This window comes from Lepisosteus platostomus, chromosome 3, assembly GCF_059453375.1.
Source record: "Lepisosteus platostomus isolate fLepPlt1 chromosome 3, fLepPlt1.hap1, whole genome shotgun sequence".
In the NCBI taxonomy this organism is placed as follows: Eukaryota; Metazoa; Chordata; class Actinopteri; order Semionotiformes; family Lepisosteidae; genus Lepisosteus; species Lepisosteus platostomus.
In genome coordinates this window covers 9,427,680-9,449,784 of record NC_142613.1, presented here as the reverse complement: position 1 = coordinate 9,449,784, position 22,105 = coordinate 9,427,680, and the positions used below count along the sequence as shown (strand labels likewise).

General features: G+C 46.1%; 1 protein-coding gene across 3 annotated transcripts; it reads right to left on the bottom strand.

The window, feature by feature from the left end:
• Positions 1-496: 496 nt before the first annotated feature.
• LOC148674304 (B-cell linker protein) lies at positions 497-20,690 on the bottom strand. Of its 3 annotated transcripts, XM_088624342.1 has the most exons (20): positions 19,944-20,690; positions 16,773-16,798; positions 16,064-16,098; positions 15,709-15,746; positions 14,724-14,817; positions 14,176-14,252; positions 13,762-13,819; positions 13,239-13,316; positions 11,712-11,740; positions 10,759-10,795; positions 10,404-10,430; positions 8,924-8,996; positions 8,170-8,200; positions 7,154-7,175; positions 5,727-5,826; positions 5,012-5,049; positions 4,673-4,716; positions 4,233-4,316; positions 3,707-3,865; positions 497-1,393 (listed from the first exon to the last, which is right to left on the bottom strand). In XM_088624342.1, the coding sequence occupies exons 1-20, from the start codon at positions 19,944-19,946 to the stop codon at positions 1,277-1,279; spliced, it is 1,170 nt and encodes a 389-aa protein (XP_088480468.1). In that variant the 5' UTR covers positions 19,947-20,690; the 3' UTR covers positions 497-1,276. The 3 variants fall into 3 exon arrangements, with proteins under 3 accessions (XP_088480468.1, XP_088480469.1, XP_088480470.1); XM_088624343.1 differs by lacking the exon at positions 16,773-16,798 and having other exon boundaries at positions 19,944-20,686; XM_088624344.1 differs by lacking the exons at positions 16,773-16,798; positions 19,944-20,690 and adding an exon at positions 16,494-16,743.
• Positions 20,691-22,105: the final 1,415 nt, after the last annotated feature.

The window sequence follows — 22,105 nt, the reverse complement described above, 5'->3', positions numbered from 1 at the left end:
AAGAATTGAAATTGGACATTGAACTCTGAGCTCAGTTGCAAACATGGAGGAGGTTGCCTTGTCTTTTGAAGTAAGAGGAGATCTGGAACCTTTGCATATAAATATATAAAAACTGGTTCAGCTAAGGTGGCTCAAGTCAAGACCTTGGCTCCAATGAGCATTAGAGCCACTAGGAGTAGGACTGAGAAGAGGACGCTGGTCAGCGGACACAGCCCTCAAGAACAAGTTCTCTGTAATTGAACAGATCGCTTGCTTGATTCATCAATACCCAAAAGGTGATGCCAGTCCTTGGAAACTGCCTGGTGAGCTGGGGAACCCCCCATTGCCTCACTATACTGAAGTTGGAATATTTCACACTGTCACGTGACAGAAAAGGCAACAACGACAGAATATTGCAATTACTCATAATTCAAAAGGGTGATTTTTGGCAATATAGTACAGCAGTATGTATATTATGCTGGATTACAAAGTTTTAAAACAAGTAGAATTATAAAAGTAATGAAAATTGTGTTTTATTAATATTTTTCAAGAACAGAAATTTTGTAATTAAATCTGAAGGCGGATCTGTAGATCTTCACTTTTCACAGTAGTGTGAGTTTGGCGCCATCTCGTGGAAACATCTGCACGCCGGTTGCTGACACTTGGTATTTCTCTTAAAAGAAACGTCCTCAGGTACGATGCAAAATAAAAAAAAAACGCATATATCTATACACGTTTCGCTCCCTTACCTCATAGTTAAAATAAATATCGAATTAAAGAAACTCTACAATTTAATTTTAAACATACAGAACAGTATTAACAAACCTCTATGCTAGGTTCCGGGTGCTAATATGAACGAAGGGAAAAGTGCTGAGAGAAGCGGACAGAAACCTAGAATCGACTTTTCGGGACTGTTTCCTCCATGTCCTGCAGGTGGCGTTCTTGTGCATCTCCGTTGACTGAAGAAAACCTGCGTCTGGGACACAGGTGGTCCCATCCAGATGTAGCCCCAGCTGTGCGGGCTGCTCCCCTGTGCAGGGAGGGTGGGTCTCGTTAGTGAGAGGAAGGTGATTTGCAGGTCTTGATTTCACCAGGGAGTCCAGCTGTCGGGCAAGAGGCAGCACAGCTGGATCTGCAGGCTCCAGGGCTGCTCCTGTACCATGCTGGGAGAACAGCACTGGCTGGGATGAGCAGGTGTTGGGGTGTTTCTGGAGGTTAATGGTGGGTTACTCATTCTGCTGCTGTTTTCTTGTACCCACCCTGCGTGCTGTACAGGGGGTGTCAATGGGGTGGTAGGTCAGGGGCGGGCAGGGTGGCTGAGGTAGGTGGTGTGTTTGGCCTGGCTCTTGCTGTCGATCAGCAGGATGGGGTTGCTTGCATGGTGAGTGATGATGTCCGAGAGACTGCCGAAGACCTGAGGGAGGAACAGAGAGGGGGAAACTACTGCAGTTCTCAGTATCACCTCAACAGTGTTCTCCCAAACTAGAGGAAGTGGAAGAGAGAACCAGATCCCTAGATACCTAAACCAGCAGCCATATCACTCTGCAACTCACAACTAGCAACCCACTGAAGCTCAGCAGGTGTGAGCCTGGTCAGTACCTGGATGGGAGACCTCCTGGGAAAAACTAAGGTTGCTGCTGGAAGAGGTGTTAGTGGGGCCAGCAGGGGGCGCTCTCCCTGTGGTCCATGTGGGTCCTAATGCCCCAGTATAGCGACAGGGACACTATACTGTAAAACAGGCGCCGTCCTTTGGATGAGACGTAAAACCCAGGTCCTGACTCTCTGTGTTCATTAAAAATCCCAGGGCGTCTCTCGAAAAGAGTAGGGGTGTAACCCTGGCGTCCTGGCCAAATTTCCCATTGTCCCTTACCAATCATGGCCTCCTGATAATCCCCCTCTCTGAACTGGCTACATTACTCTGCTCTCCTCCCCACCGATAGCTGATGTGTGGGGAGCGTTCTGGCGCACTATGGCTGCCGTCGCATCATCCAGGTGGGGCTGCACACTGGTGGTGGAGGGGAGTCCCCATTACCTGTAAAGCGCTTTGAGTGGAGTGTCCAGAAAAGCGCTATATAAGTGTAAGCAATTATTAATTATTATTATTATTATTATTATTAATTAGATGGTCGGGCAAACCTGAGTTACATTGGCAGGGGTACCCACATACTCTTACTTAAAGGGATCCCTAACTGAGCCAAAGGGATAATGGCTTAGAATAAGCAGCTTCCCGAATGTTTATAAACTGAAAACAATTCAAGAGTTCAAATCATACCTACTGTAGGGTTCAGTTATTCAGCAGGTTTGTGGGTGCCCAGGACCAGGACTGGGGACCACTTTATTATAGCAACATTGCTCTCACTCCTGCCAGAACCCATGCTGTGCAACTGAATTGAATTAATAAGCTTTTACTGGATACCATTTATAGATAACTTAGATAATAGTGAGTGTTGATTAATCCCAGAATGGCAGGCTGTAATATTACAAAATACATATTTTTAAGGTAATTCTTCCAATCCGAATCTACACAAAACCTAGCTTTTTCCAGTGCCCAAAAAGGATGACAGCTTTTTCATAGTTATAGCTACATACAGCATTTTCAACCTGAAATCGACTACTACCAGAAAAAAAAAACCTGCGCTGCCGTCTTCTGACATAAACACATTTTTGTCATCTATTTCTCGTTGAAGATCTTCAGGAGAAGCATCTTCTAGCATGATGACATCACTTTCAATCAACGTGGGGGAGCCGGAGTCTAGCCCAGCTGGCAACGAGCGCGAGGCAGTCCATCACAGGGCAGACAGACACAAACACACTCAACCAGGGCCAATATTCCAAGAAGCCGATTCATTTACCAGTATGTCTTTGGACTCTGGGAGGAAACTGGAGCACCCCAGAGAAAACCCACACAAACATAAGAACATATAAACTCCACGCAGACAGCACCCTAGGTAGGGAATTGAACCCTGGGCCCCAGTACTGCAAGCCACCAATGCTAACCACTTCTTCACCATGCTGCCCATCAGTTACATATTGATAAAGACCATCACAGCTGAACCTTCACTCAGTACAACTTGGTACAGGTCCTCGGACTGCTTCAACAGATTTCTTTTACAGATGCTGAACAAGTTGCACTCGTATGTTGAAAAGAGGAAACAGCGCCTACCGGTGGAGAGTCATTGCAATTGGTTAAACCAGCAGACCAATCTGAAAAAACAACCCACAGCCAAAGATGTTCCCTGCTCATTTTTAAATATCTGGGGGCCTCTTTAAAAAGACAGTGACAGGATGTCAGAAGTATCATGTGATGAGCCCCCTAACCTAGTGAATAATCTATGCATGATCATCTATACAAAGTGTTTTGAGATCCTGAGTAGAAAAGTGCTACAAAAATGCAAGGAATTATTATATTGATTATCTCTTCTCTCCTGTCCCCTGTCCCCACTCTTCTGTCTCCTCTCTCCTGTCCTCCCTCCCCTCTCCTATCCCCTCTCCCCTCTCTGCTCTCCCCTATCCCATGTCCTCCCTCTCCTCCTCTCCTGTCCCCCCTCCCCTCTCTTCTCCCCTCTCACCTCTCCTGTCTCCTCTCCCCTCTCTGCTCTCCCCTATCCCATGTCCTCCCTCTCCCTTCTCCCCTGCCCCCCCTCCCCTCTCTGCTCTCCCCTCTCCTGTGCCCTCTTCTCTCTGTCTTCTCCACTCTACCCCCTCTCCCCAGTCCAGCACTGCTCACCTCCTCAGTCCTCTTGCCCTCCTTGCCCAGTGCGTAGCTGCGGCTCTCCTCCAGGTACCGGATGGGGATGTTGTAGACCTTCTGCATGTACAGGACCACAAGTGTGTATGGCTGCCGCGCCCCCTGAGCCGAGCTGAGGCGCACCAGGAACGTCCCATCCTGAGACCCAGACACAGAGATCAGCACTCGCATCCAGCTCTGACACTACCCAGGGTGCTGATGTGTCTTAAACGACAGGCCTGACAACTATGACAATAACTACCTAACATCTGTCTTTTGATATAGTATACAGAGACACAACTACACTCACAGAAATGTAAGAACAGGCCCACACACACAGGCTTTCCAGGATAGGTGTCTGTATCAATAATACTTAGCAGCCCTAGCAAGTAGCAGACGAGTCGCTCTAATGAGCTAACATTGTCAGGACATGTGCTGCCCATAGCCATGCAGACACAGAGACCTGCACCCCCACAGATCAGTGAAAGCAGGGTGCCAAGGGGGTGCAGGATTTTGGACTCCTCACCTTGCCAACTCCGTGCAGGACGGCCTCCGCTGCCTTGCGATCACAGTTTCCTGCAAACCAGTCCTTGTCCTGCAGCCTGGCATCCTGGGAAATTATGGCGGCCATGTTGAAAACCGATTTTAGATGGTGCTCTCCATCCTGAGCTAATAACATCAATGAGAACCAACTCATATCTACTACTAATATTATTACCACAACAACTACTGGTATTATTACTTAATTACCCCCACTACTATTTCAGCTGATTTAGGAAAAAGTGTTTCGGAAAAGGCTGAGTGAAGGCACGCTCACAAATTAACATCTTTTAGCACAGCAGCTCCCCTTTTGTAAAGAATTTAATTTCTGATTGGCGTGAGGAGCAGAGAGTGCTGTTTCAGTGCCACTGGATCAAGACGGGCTGAACTCATCAGAGTTCAACCCCGAATCCAAGACACACCCACCTCTGGCCCAGACTGGAGGGAAAGCTTCAGCCCCATTTGCTTGACTGGAGGGAGGAAAGGAAACAAACAAGTTAGGGAGCGCATGCCAACGTTCCGATGACATCATTTCCAAAAAGTGCCCGTGCACTAGAAGCTGTGTCCTCCCGGTCATTGTTTCATGCCAGCTGAGAGTCCAGTGCGTCAGCTCCAGCTGTTAATATGCTCATCACACAGAACACAAGCAACAGGATACGACACGATATCAAAACTGAAATAACAGGAAAATCGAGAGGATGTGATATGAAGTGCCGATGTCAAGCAGAGTCCCACTCCCTTCCCCCCCACGGTGGTGACTCTTACCTCCCGGACCGTCCCTGGGCACTCTGAGCGAAGAAGGGCTGCAGTGAATCACAGAACACAGACAGACTGGGTTTCAGAAAAGCTCTTCTCCTGCTCCCACGCCTGTGCACTGTAGCTGAGCATTTCCACACTCCCCCACCACCATGCTCCTCCATTGCCACAGTGCGATTCCTCCTCCCCATTCCCACTTTGTGGCCAGAGAAAACCTGCAGACCGCTGTCCATACTGATTCCGCCAGCAGGTGATACAGACACTCCACTGGCAGCTCGGAAATGACATGAGTAACAAAGGTAGACAAGTAACTGGCGACCCAAACTGCTCGAATCCTCTCTCCCAGACTACCTGTCCTCAGCCAGTTTGTTCGGAAAACAAATCAGACTCTGAAGCACCTCTCTGTGCATGACCTATATCTGCTGCTAACTCAATGACAAAACCACAAGGTGACCCAGTTTTACTCATCTTTGTTAAACACAGGTAAAAGACAGGCCTTGAACGTTTTTTGAAATGAACACATATTTCGCACACTCAGCTACGTGCACCAGATTCTTTAAAATCATGAACAGAAAAAGATCAGTGGGGCCTGGCAGTGTGAAAGGCCTTCCCTATATCTTACAGCGGCAGGCTTCTAGTGTTTCGCTCACTCGGATAACATGACCATTAAGAACATTTTAACAAACGGGGCTCGGCTCAGCCGAACTCCGCCGACACTTCTTACCTGGGCTTGTGCTCCTTGAGTGAAGTGGGCAGGGGAGGCTTGGCTGCTGGCATTGGTGGTGGCACCTTACCTGGAAAAGAGGTTCGCCTGCCCTCTGTCCCTGCCAGGGGGTTGTGTATGTGGGGGTTAGCAATGGCACACTTAAAAAGAACTGTGACATTATTATACAAACCACAGATGCAGAGAAAGAGAACGGACTATCAGTTCGGCCAACCTCATAAGCAAATAGTCTCAGAGACATTCCTATTCCTACTAGAGCCTACTAGAGAAAAAGCCCCCAGATATTTTTACTGTGTATTTTTTTACTGTGTATGGGCAGGCAACAATTATCAGTGTTACACAGTGCATTCACTGTCATCAGCAGTGCAATAATAGGCAGTAGATTCTGCACTTCCAGGGACTTGCTAAATTGCAGCAGAGGACGCCTTGGTATTACATCCCTATGGAGCAAGGCTAGTATATTACTAATCTCTGTGTCTCACAACACCAAGAGTCGCCTGAAGTGACTATCTCCCTAACTTTGGGGTCCCAGACATAGGACAAGTTAACAGAGTGCCCCAGCGATTGTCTCATGATCTCTTGCAACGTGGTCTATCATTTGCCCCTTTCATTTTCAGCACTTCCACTGTTGTTCAAACGAAACGTCGAGAGTTGGTTACTGGCACTTTAGGGGGCTCTAAAGAGGTTCTGAGTAGTAGAGCACAGTTTTAGCTGTACAGTCCAAGCAGCTTGTGACCACAAGGTGGGGTGGTTGCAAGGGATTGAGTCAGTTTGGGGTTCCTGAGCAGACTGTGCAACACAGAGCCCTTGGGCATGCCAGGAAGTTGTGGGATTAAACAGGTACCAGTAAGAGCTGCTTCAGCCTTGTAATGAAAGCTAGTGGCCCTCTGCAGGCACTGTGGGAGCCAGGAAGTGAAACAGACCACTACAACTGCACATCTCAGAGGCAAGAACCAACAGTCCTACTGCCCACACCACCTCTGCCTAGCTGATACAGATTGAGAGGTAAGGCAGACTTCATTATGAACTGATTCCAAATAGGGAAGGTGAACGGGGGTATGGAGAAAGAAAATGCCAATTCCAAATTTCCCAGGACATTTAAAATGGACAATTATTGACAGGTAATCAAGATCAGTTCTTCTAGAAAAGTTAGGTTGTGTAAATCTTCCAACAAGGAACATCACATCAGTGGCAATGTCACAGAATGCCTGCCCATACACCGGTCCAATAAAGTCCAAAGAACTGGAAACATTTCAAGTCAACAACATTAACATTCCTGTCAGGTAATCAGGACCCCAGTATTGTAGCAGGGTGACAAGCCCAGGCCTTTTCTTGACAAGATTAAAAATTAACTTTGCAACTGGGCAGCCCCTGACTGGATGCTCTACGTGAGAGAAGAGAAAATAACAGGGAGGCAGCTGCCTTACCATCAGAGGAGAAGTCCTTCGTCTGCAAAAGACAAAGAAGCGCTGATCAGGCAGCTTGGAGGTGGATCAGACACCACAGTTTGAAGAAATACCTTCACTCCACTGGCACATGAACACCTTTCACGCAGTTTCCAGACATCTCGCCATGGAGGCTTAAGGATTCATTGCTGTACAGTTTGTACTGCTTTGGCTTGATTCTTATGGCCAAGAAGGGTTCTGCTGTGTGTTTGGAAAGATCACGTTGATCTTTGCCATATCTCTGGTTTTCTTACTTTTCTTGCTCTAAAAAAATCTAGAAGCATGAATGAGCTTCATGCAGTGTGTAGAGGAAGTGTATGACCATCGCATCATCCTCTGAAGCCTTTTGGGACAGTACCAGGCCTTAAAGGCTGCACTGCACTCAGATTCTTCCCTAACTCACTGGCAATCAATTAGCTTACAGAGATTCTTCATGGTAGTTTGCTGATGTTTTCTAGAACAGTTAAAGCAAATAATCCAATGAGAAACACCACATCCGGGACAAGGTCACAGAATCCCTACACGGACAAATAAAGGCCGAGGGAGTGGAGAAATATCAAATCGCAACATTAACATTCTTGACAGGTAATCAGGACCCCAGGATTGCAGCAAAGTTACAAAACCAGCTCCATTTCTTTTCTGGCCTATGTTCATGAGGGATCTTCGACAAATTCAGTGCTACCACGGTTTTACATGCATAGCCATGACCCAATGCACTTTCATTTTCAAGTCAGCCACGTTTACGAGCTAAACATCGGTAATAGTGAAACAGTGTTAAACGCCTAGTGAAAACACTCAGATTGGGCCTGCTCTGTCCTTGAGGGTGACCGCTTACTGGAAAGATGCTGTACTGACACAAGCAGGGATCCAGGGATTCGAGTGGGTTTTTCTGCTCCTCTAACACCCCTCTATAAACTAACTGGGATGTCAGCTTATGACATAACACATCACCATAAATGGTTAGGTATTTAGAAAATGCTATGATTTCTGATACGTACAGACTTATCCCTGGGAACTGGGGGCTTCATCCTGTGAAAGATCAGAGGGAGAGAAGACATTAACATTCATAACCTGTGACCCATTCACATTTGTCATTTGTTTTATTAAGTTTGGAAGACAAAATTTAAAAATGCTACTGAATTTGTCCCACGGCATCACAAAATCTAATGTATAGTGGTCCATGGAGGTATTAACGAACAAGCAAAGGTTAATTCCACACTGAAAAGTAGGATAAAAGAACGAAAAACACAACGTCTCATCGGGTATTGCAAACGTACACACTGACATAGCCACCCACTTTAACCTCAAAAGTAATTCCGCACTTAGCTTTAACACAAAAGTTACTTGTAAAATAGCTAAAGAGTAAAAATACAAGTAGCAATTTTAACCAGTATGCTTTTACTTCCAGTACTATCTGAGATTATATACGGAGTTTCTGAGAGTATCCGAGAGCTTTATACAGAGTATAAAATTATTCAAGCATTCTTACTTGAATTCAACCCAAATATGGGTTATTTGCTCAAAATTACTTTTGCAAAATTAGATCAAAGAAATAAAATATTCATCATTCATTGCCGTTAGTGCTGAAAAGAACTTGTAAGGATGAGGGGTTAAAATGCACCATCATATCAATTGCAGAATTTTCTTCTGATTTAATTGTGAGTGTTTGGGGGGCTGGAGGACAGCAGCCCCTGGAATGCTATCACCCGGGCAATGCCAGGGGCAGGAGGCAGGGGGCGCCAGGGTACTCACATGGGTATGGTGAGACCGCGTGGTCCTGGTGAGGGAGGGATCAGTGGGATCTTGCTGGGGATGGAGGGACACACTGACCAGACAGATGAGAAACACCCCGACATGTGATCACCCAGACAACAAAACCCCTACACAACTACAAAACACAAACGTGAAGGGCACACTCCTAACCCCGGTGAGTCAGAGCACTGCCTAGCTGCCCCTCAGCCGTAAACTGCTTTACAAAACGCCTCTAGCAGCAGAAAAAGCAACAGAATACTGCATTGTTGAAAATCCTTCAGGGGCCCAGTTTATATCTTGGGCAAAAAGTTGCTTAGTATTAAGACATGGCTAAGATATGGTGTATTTATTTTTCAAGAGGAACTTAAGTAGATCACAGTAGATCATCATCTCACGCCAGAGGGAGAGAGAGAGAGACACTAACAGGTTATAACAACAGGCTTGACTAAGAGGTTTCATTTCCGAATCTCCCTCTTGACTGGTATTGTGCACCGTATGTTGATGAAATACCCAGGGAGTGTGCTATCACTGTCTGTGGCTAGACAAGTCAGCTCAGTTGTCCTTAGCATCATTAGCACTAGCAAAGTAAACTGGCAAACGCCATCTCAAAGAGCACATCCGATGGCTGCTGTGCTGATGGACCCCTAGGACCCCTTGTTCATTGCAGGCACAGCTGGCTGAAGAGGGGCTGGGGTCAGGGTAGGGCCGGGTCTGGGTGCGCAGTACAGAAACAAGCTTGCCTTGTGATTTGCCAGGCTTGCCGTGCTGTTGGCGCAAGTCCCAACGCTCCCCCAATGAGTGCTCACCAGTATGAAAAAAGCAGCAGGGGAGGCAGGGATGACGAGTTTCAGAGCAAAGCACACACTCTGGGCCAGTACGAGGGTCAAGGAAGGACTAGATGCTAAAAAGCACGGGGCGTTATCCCAAATTGGAGTGGTACGAAAAGAAAAACAATTGTGTGAATCCCAAAGAGAAAAAAAAAATAAAACCATGAATTTGAATCTGAAATTGAGCACTACGGCCTGTGGCCTGTATTGGTTGCTGTGCTTATTGCAAGCTGAGTTATTATGTGATGGAGGGGGTCCTTCGAGAAATCCAGCTTGCTGCTGTGTGTGATGTTGGTCAAGCAGTAGGTCTTGCTCTTCCCTCGGGATTAGAATGGGTTAGACATTGTGCCATTCTTCAAAATAGAATTTAAACTGAGATCTTGACTAATTGGTTTAGTTAAAAATAAAACTCTCTAAAGGTCCACAGGCTAAAAAGAAATAAACCAGTGAAGTAATTTCTGACTTATACTGGCTGACTGTTCCAGTTCACTGAGGTTATCTGAGTCAGCTGGGTTCTCTCCTATGTGCAAAGCACTGTCAGATCCTCTGGGTTGGAAATAGCCATGCAAAGGCAAACAGTTATCATGATAATAATTATTTCACTTGTACTGTAGGATGCAGGAAACAAATTAAGGACCTGCTTGTCAACTCACCTCTCTGCCTCTCCTGTGATACGTCTCCTAAAATAAAAATATCAGAGAAACATTCAAAAACATGAATACAACAGTTCACAGACTTTAGAAACAAAGAGCCTACTAGATAAACGCAAACAGCAATGGACATTGTAGCTTATATAGACACTTTACAGCGTACATTATCTGAAAGTGCTTGCTTGCAACAGGGTATACTGAGTGCCAAGCACAAAACCACTACTGAAGGCATAGCCAATCAAAGATTCCGACAAATACCACAATTGATTGTAGGTTCTGAGGCCGACAGCTACAGAACTTTCTCTCTGTCAAGTCAGTGAGAGTTATCAGGTGCGGGTTGCTTGTTTGTGTGACTGACCTGCATCAGGCTCCAGATATAGGTCGTCATTGTCATCCTGAAACACAGATAGAACCGAGAGTCGATTCAGGGCAGAAGGGACAGGCTGTAACAGCTACAGCATCATTGCCTTTGCGACGGAATAGATGAACTATACTGTCATTTTCCAACATGGAGAATATATTGAACTTTATCCAAGATTCAACAGAATCAACCAAAGTCACACATTTCTCAAATTATAATTTATGAAATTATCTTTTAATTTTGACACCTATCTCTTTGAGAAAAAAGTCTATGACCTGTGAACAAAAACCTTTTTTCTCTGACAAATTGCATTAAAGTACAATGTAGTATTTTCTCCCTAGTCTTTACCAATCATGGCCTTATAATCCTCATCCATGAACTGGCTTCATCACTCTGTTCTCCTCTCTACTGAATGCTGGTGGGTGGGGAGTGTACTGGCGCACTTTGGCTGCAATCGCTGTTTCCATTTAATACTTTTTAGTATATAATATATAATCATTACCTGTGTTTTTTATTGTATACAGCCTTTTATGCTGAACTTTATCATGGATACCAATAAGTTTGGAGGTGCCTGTACTTAAAATGAATAGAGATCAATAAGAAGGCTTCTTCTGCCTGCAGCTCTTTTCTTGTTTTTGTACCGAAATTTCAGATTTGGATTTTAAATCTTGAGAGCTATTAGGCTGAGCAGCTGCGTTAGGTTCACACAAGCTTCACCAGCGGGACTCAGAGGGCTGTGCTGAGGCACAATCACCTCCCCACCACACTGCAGCTGCTGTTTCACTTGAGACAGCCAGCCAGCTGGGAAAACACAGGTGAGGCAGAGGGGACTGGAGAGAAGCACACTGGAGAAAGAAAGAAAAAGTGTAAGATATACGGAAATAGCAGGAAAGGAGAGGGACCATGAATTTGTCCTGGAATACAGAGCTCAGTGTGAGCAGAGTCCTCACCTGGCCTTCGTTGGGGTCCAGATATACATCTGCAAGAGACAGTAGGGACAAGGTGAGGGCCGGACAGCATGGGCTCCACTCAGGGCTCCTGATTAATTACCAACGCTGGTTTCAGCTTTACTTAGCGTGGGTGATTCTCAACCCGAGTGCCTGGCCACACTGGGGTGCTGTAGTACAGGGGAATGCAGACCACTCTCAGTATCGGTAGATATGCCATGATGTACTCCAGGCCTGGGGATCACTGCATCATCTCCACAGCTGTGCCAGCGTGCTGTAGCCTTCCTCCTGCACTCTAGTGTGGCACTTAGGAAACTGCATTTCTTTTCTACAATGATCACCGTCACAATACATACATATAGTTTACAAACTACATGTTTGCTGGGGCAGAACAGCTGTGCATCAACTAATGCCACAACTTCACAGATCTGAACAGAACCTCCATCATAGCTTTACCTTCATCAGCCTGTACAGAACCTCCATCATCACTTTACCTTCATCAGCCTGTACAGAACCTGTGTCTATCAGCACTTTACCTTCATCAGCCTGAACAGAACCTCTATCTAACATCACTTTACCTTCATCAGCCTGTACAGAACCACCATCTAACATCACTTTACCTTCATCAGCCTGTACAGAACCTCCATCATCACTTTACCTTCATCAGCCTGAACAGAACCTCCATCTAACATCACTTTACCTTCATCAGCCTGTACAGAACCATCATCTAACATCACTTTACCTTCATCAGCCTGTACAGAACCTCCATCAGCACTTTACCTTCATCAGCCTGAACAGAACCTCCATCTAACATCACTTTACCTTCATCAGCCTGTACAGAACCTCCATCAGCACTTTACCTTCATCAGCCTGAACAGAACCTCCATCTAACATCACTTTACCTTCATCAGCCTGTACAGAACCATCATCTAACATCACTTTACCTTCATCAGCCTGTACAGAACCTCCGTCAGCACTTTACCTTCATCAGCCTGAACAGAACCTCCATCTAACATCACTTTACCTTCATCAGCCTGTACAGAACCATCATCTAACATCACTTTACCTTCATCAGCCTGTACAGAACCTCCGTCAGCACTTTACCTTCATCAACCTGTACAGTACCTCCATCATCACTTTACCTTCATCAGCCTGTACAAAACCTCCATCATCACTTTACCTAATAGTAATGATAATGTAATAATAATAATAATAATAATGTTGCTTTATTAGCCCTATACAATTTCTTGCATTAGGAATTCGTCTTTTCATATACCCCAGCTTGCTCTACATGAGACACGGAGAGAAGCTTGGGGTCAGAGCGCAGGGTCTGCCATTGTACAGCGGCCCTGGAGCAGTTGGGGTTAAGGGCCTTGCTCAGGGGCCCAACAGAGTAGGATTCCTCTGCTGGCTGCGGGATTTGAACCGGCAACCTTCCAGTCACAGGCACAGATCCTTAGCCACAGAGCCACCGCTCCACACCCATACCTTCATCATCCTGTACAGAACCTCCGTATATCATCACTTTACCTTCATCAGCCTGTGGGACAGAGACAGGTCTTGGGGGCACCTTCTTTCCCGGCTTCTCCTTACGGTTCACCTGGGGGGCTGTAGCAGCAGAGAAAGAGGACTGTCAATACTTCACACCAACCACTCCCCTTCTCACCGCTACAAGACGTTTCAATTTTTTTCCAACATTTTTAGACCTTCACCTCCTTCTGGTTGTTTGTTTAACCATTTGATTTAAGGTTGTGAGATGTTTTCTGGGTTGTGGCATTTAGACTGTCACCAGCAATAACTAAAGATATTCGGCAGTCTTAGGGCTGAGGCTAGAAGCAGGGCCTTTTAAAATAAATTAGTGGTTCTTGCTAATTAGTCCTTTTTACAAGATAAAGAAACCCCCCCTGGCTAATAGGAGATTGAAAAAGCTAAGTTAATCGGATGAGTTTGGATGCGCTTGTTTGGCAAGCATGCTACTTGGTACGTGTTAAATCAGGAGTTTAGCCCTCAGGACTCTTGGATTGGATGGCTGAAGTGCTAGAGAAGCCCTTACGCGTTTTGGCATTGGGGTCGATGTAGGTGTCCTCGGACTTGTCCTGCAGCTCGGGCTTCTGAAAGAGGACACACACAGGCTCTGTCACAGTGTGCGGGGGACACAGGCCACACACACAGGAGCACACAGAGGAACAGGCAGCTTCACTCCCACGCCAGGAGGGAAACGGAAAGCCCACTGTGTAGCGGTACATGGGCTGAACTGTTCCCCCTGGATCACCTCACTAGATTATGCACAAACACTGTGACTGCTGATAAGGCCCTTGTATTTGCGTCTTATTTCTCAGGACAATGTGTAGAACAGCATGCGGGCTGAGGTGGCAGTCTTTTTCTCCAGCTCGGACTGGTACACAGACAGGCTCCTGAACAAGCTTATGAACACACGACCTGTCTGTCAGGCACGCAGAAGGGTTACCTTGCTTTTCCCTGGCGCTGTCTTGGAAGGTCTAGAGGGCGGGCCCTGTCTGGAGGGGCTGGGTGCTGCTGCCCTCTCTGTGGAGAGACAACATTACAGGACAATGACATCACACACACCAATCCCTGCAACACCAAACAACAATATCAGCCAACTGCAGACCACTGTCCACACACATATATTATGGATTGTTACTGCACTTATCAGCCTTGCTTTCCAGTTACAGATATCTGTAATTACAAAAAAGATTACTGTCTTCATGAAAGTGTTTACATGAAGAATTGTTTACACAAAGCTTTCATAACATTACACCTAGAACAACAATACTGCTGTGCACAAAACCATGACATCACACACTAAACTGTGACATCACTGCAGAGACGATATGACATCACCGATTACAGTATGGCACTGAATGGACAACTATGACATCATTATGGAGCAGGCTTGGAGTAACTACAAAGAAAAAAAAAAGGCCAAGAACCTCTTATATTAGGTTAGATAATAGACGTTCCACCCTTCATGACACCCCACCAATCTCCGCTCACCCAGGTAAACGTTCTCCTCCATATTTCTTTGCGGGACCTTCATGGCGGGACGTTCACAAGGCGGCGCCTCGTAGGTGTCGCCATCCTCCTCGTCCTGCAGTGACCACCGGAGACAGGGGCAGATGGACAGATGAAGACAGCTCTCATCAATTCACTCCTTCTCCCACAGTCACAGCCTTTTGAGGTTACTGAGCACTGAAGCCCACAAAAACCCAAGTCTCACCTTTTCACCGATGAAACCCAGGTATCATCACTGAGCAATAGAGCCTGTGCATGCATACGGCTCTACTAAATATTTTTCTATCTGTTTTAGGAACGTGTACTGTTGTCTCTACAGCAGGAGAACTAAAAGAAGGAGCCATTCAGCTCCTGGGGAACTTCTTCAAACATAGCAACCTGGAGGGTCCTATTTAAGCATCCGGCTGACAGAGAAGCCCAGATTTCAATACGTGACTCTCAGGTTCATCGGAGTAACGCCAAAGCTTTAGCCTTAGGGAAGGGTGGGGTTAGTAGGACTGGTTTTCATTGAAAAGGGAAGCGTAAGGAAGTTTTGCTGATTTTGTCTTTTCTCTTTCCCTGTGCTGCTCTCATGCCTGTCATGTCTCAGAGTGTGTGTGTGTGGACCATGGTGGCACTGGTGAAGTTGAGTCCAGAGCGTATTAAACGACCCCTGCCCGCTCGACCTCAGCGCAGCACAGGGCCCGTCTGACCTGTGGCCCCGCCGCACAAGTCTTTTGGGCTACGTAGGGAATCTGCAGTGGAACACACTCTCCCCAAGCACCACACTTCCATCAGCGGTACAACGTTAGTGTGGGTGTTGCTGTTTTCACTGCTATTTAAAGACAAGAGCAGTCTCTTGGCTGAGCCTCTCGAATCAACTCACTCGACGAGTTTCACAGACACAGCGAAAGAGGCACGGAAGCAGACTGACTGCGAAAACGCACCTAAGAAGGCGATAAAAATAGCAAACATCTCGGAAACTTACAAATTCGTCCGTCATCCAGCCACACGCGTCACTGTTGTCTGAAAAGACGAGCAACAATAGTAAGGAGATTTGACTACATATATATCAAATTTAACTTTCACCATGTCAGCAACAGACAGTGCTGCTCGTGCGTGATGCCCACATTTGCCTAGTTCTCTGTGATGAGACAACACATGTATTGCAAGGAAATAAAAGTGACCCTGCCCTGGCAACATCAGTGAGATGCACCTATAAGCAGGTAGCTGTGAGCCAGTTACTACACCTAACTCGTGCTTATTTGTAAAGCGGACTGGCACACCTCACTCTGAATTGTGCCAGAATTGTGTCAGTGGTGTGCAGGATCATCTTTCCTTACCTGACCTCCTGGGCGGGGCTGGTGGAGTGTTGTGCCTGGAAGAGGGAGAACAATACCAGATATCAGGGGTCAGAGGTCAGAGGTCGAGTGTTAGTGGACACTCAGAAGCTTAGATGTAAACTCAAGAGTTAAATAAATAACACCAGCCCCTGGTTTCCAAGTGATTTCTGCTTTTAATGAGGATGTACCTATTTTGCATTATGAATTTATGGGCACCACTGACATCAATGCAGCAAATTATCTGCTGCAACAAAGACAGACAACTGCAGTAAAATCCTCTGTCTTGGCTCATGCAATGATGACCACAATCTAGGTCACAATTCTTCCCAAGACAAAGGAGGTGCTGCATAACGGCAAACATGGCAAGCAGAAAAGAAGGCATGAAAACTTCTGAGATACTTCAACACACTCAAGAATAATCTTAACATACCTGCAAACTATTCAATGAGAAAGTCATCTTAGCAGAAGAACAGCATGAGAGCAGACTTCCCTTATTACAGGAAGGCAAATGAAACAATGGGGCTGGAATGCAGAGCATGCTTCATAATAAACCCACAGTGCATGTTTGCACAAAACCACACCACAGCACACGGCTTCAGCTGCCTGGAACAGCACAGTATATTCACTAATTTAACCAAATCCACATGTACAGTATATTACAGTATTGCTCAATGTGAACTCCATAATTAGTGCACGATTAGACACTTACATATTCTTCAGTTTGCTAAAAAAACTCTGCAAGAGAGAAAGGGAGAGAGAGTGTAGCGATTAGACAAGTGAAACCCAGCCTTACATGTTTATCTGACTTTTGCTTAACTATTAACTGGACTTCAAACAGTCCTGCAGAAACAGTTATTGTGCTAGACAGGAGAGAATGAAACAGGAAGAAAGTTTTAAAAAATTTGGGGCTCTTTTTGAAAAGTCTCCATAAGCAAGCAAGCTGGGCACCACTCTGCTACTGGGATGAAAAAGGTGTCCTGGAAAGGCCGAGGGGTCAATCTAATCAGGTGATTCAGGTTGGCAAAAAAATGGAAAAGGGGGGAAAAACAGGACTTCGCCAAGGATCAGTGCTACAGTGAACATGCATGAATCTTGGTCCTGCTGCAGAACGCACACAGGGTCTGTTATCACCAACCTTGAAGCTCTGCGTAGCTGGCAGGCAAGAGGAGAGATCTTCAAGGTAATCACACACACACTGTTAGCATCCACTGCAGCCTACTGGGACTGATCCAGCCCAGAATTCATTAATGGACAGGCAGGAAGAAAGTTAATATTTGAAAAGCAAACCCCATTACAAAAGGTTGCAGTCATTTTTGGAGAGCTTCCAGGTTTGTAACTCAGAGTTCGAAGATGTGTCTCTGTCTCCGTGCACGAAGGCTGATTCAATGGCAACATTATTAGACAGCTCTTAGCCCTTGGTCACAACGACAAGTGTTGCATAAATTGCTGCTGTTGTTTTGGATGGTGTTTCTTGCTAAGCAGCAATTTATGCCACCTCCATTTCTCTTTTAATCAATGTGTGAATTGTTACGCATTACTGTCACTTACGTGCGTTAATTCACATAATTCCTCTTAGTTTCTTTTAGCTTCTTATGAACTATTTAGTCTTTACTTAGACTGGCATTACTGTCATAATTAAACAAGTTGGGGGAAAGAAATTCTCCTTGATAAGCTGACAGGGTAGCTGTGCAGGGGGAAGTAAATGTTTGTGACACAGTGCTCTGAAGCCCACAGTTAAAGAAAAGCACAGTAAACTGAAGCCTGCGCAACCCTGATCTACCTCCCCACCTCTATATCAGCTTTCAGAATGTCTTTTTGTTCTGGTGCAGTCTGTGACAATGGCAAACAAGTAGGCACATTAACATTATCAGTCAGAGAGAAACAGGTAAAAGACACAAATATGGTATTGATTGTGACGGGAACATGATATAGGAGGAAAGAGGAAATGATGATATAACGTCCCTCAGCCCTATCTGATGCACACTTTCCTGGTAAAACTCTGTGCCAACTGGGCTGGGCAATCCGTGAGGCTGGCAGTTTTTGGAGGTTTCTCTTGACAGGACAGGGCAGATGAACAGCACCGCTCGTCCCCTCCGAGGGCAAGTGGGCTCCGCTGAGGACTACCAGACGTGGGGGCCTGTAGCTTGTATGCTCTGAGAAAACTGAGTTCCTCCGGAGTCCAAACAAGAATTCTTTCAACATTCTAGAGCTCTTTTATTGAAAGTTTTTTAACCTTTTCATTTGTCTGTTGGTTCTACGCGCTCAGTCAAAAAGCCCCCCCCCCCCCCCCCAAAAAAAACGCCTTCAAAATGTTGTAACCCTCAGCGCCAAAGTCACCGGTGAGCTTTTAAGACCCCTGGCACAGCTGTGTGCCCGGCAGACCCTGAGGAAGGCCTGTGCCATCACTGAAGCCCCACCTCACACCCCTCACACAGTAAGTCTTCTGAACTTCTGCCTTCAGGAAGGACGTTTTTTCGCTGTCCAGGGTGCAAGCCAAATAAAAGGAAATTTACCTTCATTCCATCAGACTCGCAAACAATGACTGTAAAGAACTCTAATCACATGATGTCTATTGGACAGACCCCTCCCCCGCACAAATATGCAGGTATTGATTCCTTACGAAATACTGCACACTGTTACTTTCACTCACTTCTGTGCTCTCTTTGCTGTTATATCTAAGCAATGTTTTTGGTTTGTTTTGTCTTTGTTTCTGTCTTGTGTTGTGTGTTGCACCGCGTGCTGCTTAAACTGCCCCCCCACCGGGGATGAATCAAGTATTTTGAATTGAATTGATTTAATCAGGCAATGATGTGGCTCCGTGTTTCTGGCAGACAATCCGAAGAGAGACGCAAAATAAGAACAGTCATAGAAACACACTCTGAGCTTCTGGGGCTGACACTTTCACACACAGGGGCTCTGGTTTGCAACCCATTGGCACAGAATGGGAGTTTTTACCAGAGCAGTCTGAGTGAAAGACCTTGCTCTGGGGGAGGGTGCCTCACCCGTGCCCTGCTCCTTGGGACTCAAACCCACAACCCCCCCAGTCACACAGCCAGAGCCCTGCACAACACCCCACCCTGCAAACCCGACTGATTACGGTCTCGGCTGTGTTAGAGCATCCTTGTGTAGCGGTTGTCCGGTCATCCCCAAAAAGCAACTTTCAAAGCAGTTGGAAATCAAGCTTTAGGTCCAAGAGATTTGACTATAAACCCGTCAACACAAATGTGAAAACCTGGTATCAAGATATCAAGATAGTGGGAAATGGTCAGCCTTGTTGCAGAAGTTGGTGCATTTAATTTGCCTATAACCTTACTCAGCTGTAATTCTCAGTCCCCTTAAAAAAAAAACATAACTACTCCAAATGTCTTAAATCGCCGGCATCGTGTGGCAGTGGAGCTGTCTCTAGCGAGGGTTTCGAAACGCCACTGCTGGTGCTGCGCTCCTTCCCCGTTAACAACATCGCCGCGACATCGCTGCTGTCTGCCAGACATCTCAATAGCAGATTGACCGGAATGAAAGGACCGCTCGCGTCTGTCTGTTTGCTCTTGATCATTTACGACTTTCATGTCTGATGTTAAAACAGGAAACAGATCCACTACAGTATACCAATTCCACACTGCACAGACACCAATCGAGCATACAGAGCACGCACTTGGCGCAAAGTTTCAAGAAGTTGTGCCTTCGCGATTTAAAAGTTGTTTTAGGATAAAACGTAAACATAGTGCCTTCGCCAGCACGTAACCGCGATACAGAATGAACTGACAGGAATGGAAACACAAAATACATCACAAATCAAGCGAGGACTGACATCTTTTCTTACCACTACCAAGAACAGCACTAATACGACTACTATTACGAATGATAAAAATTACTACATTACCATAGTGTTGCTCAAACAAGTGGCTGATCTAGTGCGCTTCACTCATCTGGGAAATCTCGAATGCAAATCGTCATTTAGAAGAATCAGGTTAGAAACAAGCCTATTAAAAAAAAGAGGTTCTCTCGCTTTTAGCGAGGGCTCTTTTGCATATCTCTCCTGTGGACACGCAGGACTGTGCGTGCGAGGAGATGCGACGCGACTTCTGCCTGTGTCGCATGTGCCAGCTTGGTTCACCCACACGTCAATTTCGATTTCTCTTAACAGTCTCGTTGAAAAAAAAAAATTCGCGCTTCGTGTTCCTTTTAAAGGTGCAGTATAGTCTTCAAAACGTTTCTTATGCGATTTACCAGGGTGAGACACCCGCGTTAGACGTGGAGAGTCTGGGAGTCCTGCGCGCTAGGAACCCCGCGCTATGGGGTCGGTCTGGGAGCTGATGCAAAAGATCAAGTGGACCGGTCGAGCATTCACGGATCTCGGCTCCATTTAGGAATTGCACACGGGTGCAGGGCTTGACTGAGCATACTGCCATTGCTGTTATCCCTGCCGGTAGGAGGACACCGTCAACAGACCAAGCGCTGTTCTGGGATTGTATTCGAGAAGCGAAAAAAATAATTCCCAGAGCCTACAAAATGGTTTACACGGCCGTATGGTATAAATGACCCTTCAAATAAACAGCAAAGAGCATCGTCACAGGTGAAAGCAACAGGAAGCCCGGGAAATTATTCACATTTATGGCACGGACATAGGTGCCGGCGCTGAGATGGTATATTTCGTTAATATATTTGGTTAATACTCTACCTTCTGTCAAGGCGACCTAATAGGGTTAAAGTAATGAATATTTAATACATTATTTTCCAGCTTTCTGTAGCATAACCTAATGTCCAAACATTTGCGGAATGAAAACTGTTGTTCCCTTGTTAAAGACACACAGGGGGGGTATACGGATAAGAAAGAGAACGACGAATATCGAAGAATTTAAAAAATATATATTTTATTAATTTGGCTTAGTTAAATTTGCGAAGGTGCTCCACATGGCGTAGTAACAACCACAGAGATCGGTTCTGGTTGCATCGTAGTTGATTTTTGCACCACCTAAAACTTACGGCCAGTCTGTATTTGCTGAGTTTCATTTTCAAGCGGAAAATATTTTCTTTTTCTTTTCTTGACCACCGAACCTGTCGATTTAATTTTATATTTAGCCAAAACAAAACGCGACAGCAATTTAATAAAACACGAATAAGCCTCTTCCATAATATAGCCAAAATTTCTTATCATAAACAATATTTTTAATCGCAATTTTCCTTGTTCCTGTTCTATTACATAAAATGACCACTACCATTAACAACCTCAGAAGCTCCCCCCACACAATTAACTTCTGAGTGCTCGGCGGCGCACTTCATCCTGGGACAAAACAAAGGTACAAATACGGCCTTTGAAACGGGGCCACTTTCGGGTGAAATGAGATCTTCGGAGGGAGATACTCAAAACAGGCAAGAAGAGTCTTCCCTAACTGACAAAAACGGGATAACCATCGCGGCCTTCCACCTGACACCTCGCTGATCGCGTTATCAGACCCGTCTCCCCGTCCCTGCGCAGAAGCGAGTGGAAGATCCACCTGCAATCGTTACTGGGAAAGAGGGACACTGAATTCAACAGCGCGAAGGGGGGCGGCCCGGGTGCGATTAACACCCTGATAACAGTGAAGCTATTGTGCTAGACGAAAGCAGGAAGATGAGAATGACTGATATTAGGCGGCTGCAAAGGAACCCCCTCTGTGCCTCCTCCTCCCGCCACTGCGAACAAAGCTCTTACTATTACAGCGAAACCTGGAGGCAGCAACGCATGAAAATGAATGCAAAAGAGCTGGCTGGTGTTGCAGGAACGATGCACGCTCTCCTCCGCAACGGTGACAGAGCACGCCGCCCGTCTGCGACACGGGGGCGGGCTCCAAAGAGCACCCAGTGGTGAGGCCGCAGCCTTGAACGTCTTCATAACCTTTGGTACCCGCAGGGGCGGGAAGGTGGGCGTGGGAGAGCAAGGGGGCGGGGCCGACGCGTGAGAGAGGTGCGTGGCTGAGTGTGTAGTACTGTGGGGGGCGGGGAGGCTGGTCAAGACCCACGATGGAAGTGCGGGCCGGCGAGGATGGGATTGTTGACATTATG